Below are 1820 nucleotides of genomic sequence, written 5' to 3'. Positions count from 1 at the left end.
TGTGACGGTGGGAACACGCCACAGGATCTGCTGCCACTCCCCCCAGAAACGACCCGAAGCACACCCCCCCCCCCCCCCCCCCCCCCCCCCCCCACAGAATGTCTCAGGGAACATGGTCATAAATCTTCTCCAGGTCCACAAAACACATGTAGACTAGAGTCAAACTCCCATGACCCCCTTAGAAACTCTGCAAAGGTGACAATCTGCTCCACGACCAGGACGCAAGCCACCCTGCAGCTCCTGAATCAGAGGTTTGACAGTCGGTCCCTCCCAACACCTTGCAGTAAACTTTCCCAGGGAGGCTGACCAGCACAAACTTTGTTCTTGTTAGAACAGTTCTCTCAGTTCTCGTTGATTTTGTAAAAAGAACTGAGATGAGATTAAGTAAAAACTCACATATTTTCATAAGAGTTTGTGTCTAACAAACGAGATTAAAAAAAAATGTGACAAAGGTTAGTGTGAAGACGAGGAGCTGAAGAAGCTCTGCTCCAACCTGACAAGGAGATGGACGAGTCTTGACTGTCTCCCACCATCCTGACGGGATGCCTGATGAAATGATGCTTCAGTACAGACAGTTTCTTCTCCGGGTTTTCGGTGAACTATTTAGAAAAAAACAACAACTGAGTTTTAAAGGCCGGTTTCTGCTGGGATCAGGTCTTGTTTAGTCACAGGAAGAGGGTTCTGTTCAGACCTGTCTGGTTTCAGGCTCGATGAGGTCAAAGAACGCTCTGACTGTAGCCAGAACGAGCTCCTTGCACCTGGAACACAACAGGATACCTTCAACACTTGTGGACCGTCTTGTTGTGGTCAAATTTAGGTTGAATTCTTTTACCAAACGATGGAAAGGTGGTCGGTGGACACCCAGGTTCTGGGAACGGCAGTCACCTGAAAAACAAGAACCCAAACATCAAGACAACGATCAGGTGAGCCCAAACGTCAGAGCAGGATTTAAGATCTACAGATTCTCTGAACCACATAGAGGATTACATCACAAACCAATCGTACCACCAGGGACAGTTTATTAGGGTCGCCGGGGGGACAGGGAAGGGATGTCAGGCCAGAGCGGACCTGGTAGTCTCTGTACCCGCCTCCGACGGACAGAACGGTGACATTCCTGAGCCTGTTGGCCTGGTTCACCCACTTCTGCCTCACTGCAGAGTAGAACTCTATCAAAGAGAAGAAAAACAAAGTGATGAGACCGAGCCTCGCTCCTAACCGGCGGCCCGATGGCTCGGCTCACCCAGCAGGTACGGGTCCAGCCCCAGGACTGGAGACAAGTGCGGCGAGGCCTGGGTGATGATGAGGCTGACCAGATGAGGGTTGAATCGAGGCAAGGTGAATAGCGCTCGGGCCACGACGCCCCCCATGGAGTGACCTACAATTGCCACGCTCTGAGGGGGGATCTTAAGATGCTGTGGGTCAAGAGATTGGTTAAATGTGTGCTTGATTAAAGGGATCTCCAACTACTTGCACATATTAGCCTCAATATGTTTTTACTTCTCTATTCTACTTTTCCATCTACTACCCTCAGTGAATCCAGTGACCTGCTGGTGGAATACGAGGGACACTATGCCAGTGCTGTCAAACTGACAACCAGGTATCTGTGTGTGCAACGATCATCATCTACAGCCTCAGAGGGAACATGTTCTACTGCTGGAGACACCATCAGCCAGGAGTGGGCTTGTTTGTGTCCAGAGAAAGAAGACATGATGTTTCTGAAGAAAAACTGTTCAGTGAAAAGGTCCTCAGTGTGTAGCAGTGAGCATTAGACACCGACGTGTCACTTGTTGTTTGCAACTGTTCTTTTGAACGGTTTCATT

The 1820-nt window shown here is 49.6% G+C and overlaps 1 protein-coding gene across 1 annotated transcript in view; it reads right to left on the bottom strand.

Moving 5' to 3' along the window:
* Window positions 1-1398, bottom strand: part of pgap1 (post-GPI attachment to proteins inositol deacylase 1) — an 8560-nt gene extending 7162 nt beyond the window's left edge. The window contains exons 1-5 of the mRNA XM_037686263.1: window positions 1241-1398; window positions 1006-1166; window positions 833-885; window positions 692-758; window positions 494-599 (exon numbers count right to left, since the gene is read on the bottom strand). Of these exons, the coding sequence (XP_037542191.1) occupies window positions 494-599; window positions 692-758; window positions 833-885; window positions 1006-1166; window positions 1241-1367 (514 nt within the window). The 5' untranslated portion in view covers window positions 1368-1398. The remainder of the gene's footprint in view (window positions 1-493; window positions 600-691; window positions 759-832; window positions 886-1005; window positions 1167-1240) is intronic.
* Between the last annotated feature and the right edge of the window lie 422 nt (window positions 1399-1820).

The sequence above is a fragment of the Nematolebias whitei genome, chromosome 13 (genome assembly GCF_014905685.2).
Source record: "Nematolebias whitei isolate Nwh7 chromosome 13, NemWhi1, whole genome shotgun sequence".
Taxonomy (NCBI): domain Eukaryota; kingdom Metazoa; phylum Chordata; class Actinopteri; order Cyprinodontiformes; family Rivulidae; genus Nematolebias; species Nematolebias whitei.
Note: the sequence above shows the minus strand (reverse complement) of the source record. Positions and strands in the feature narration are given on the sequence as shown.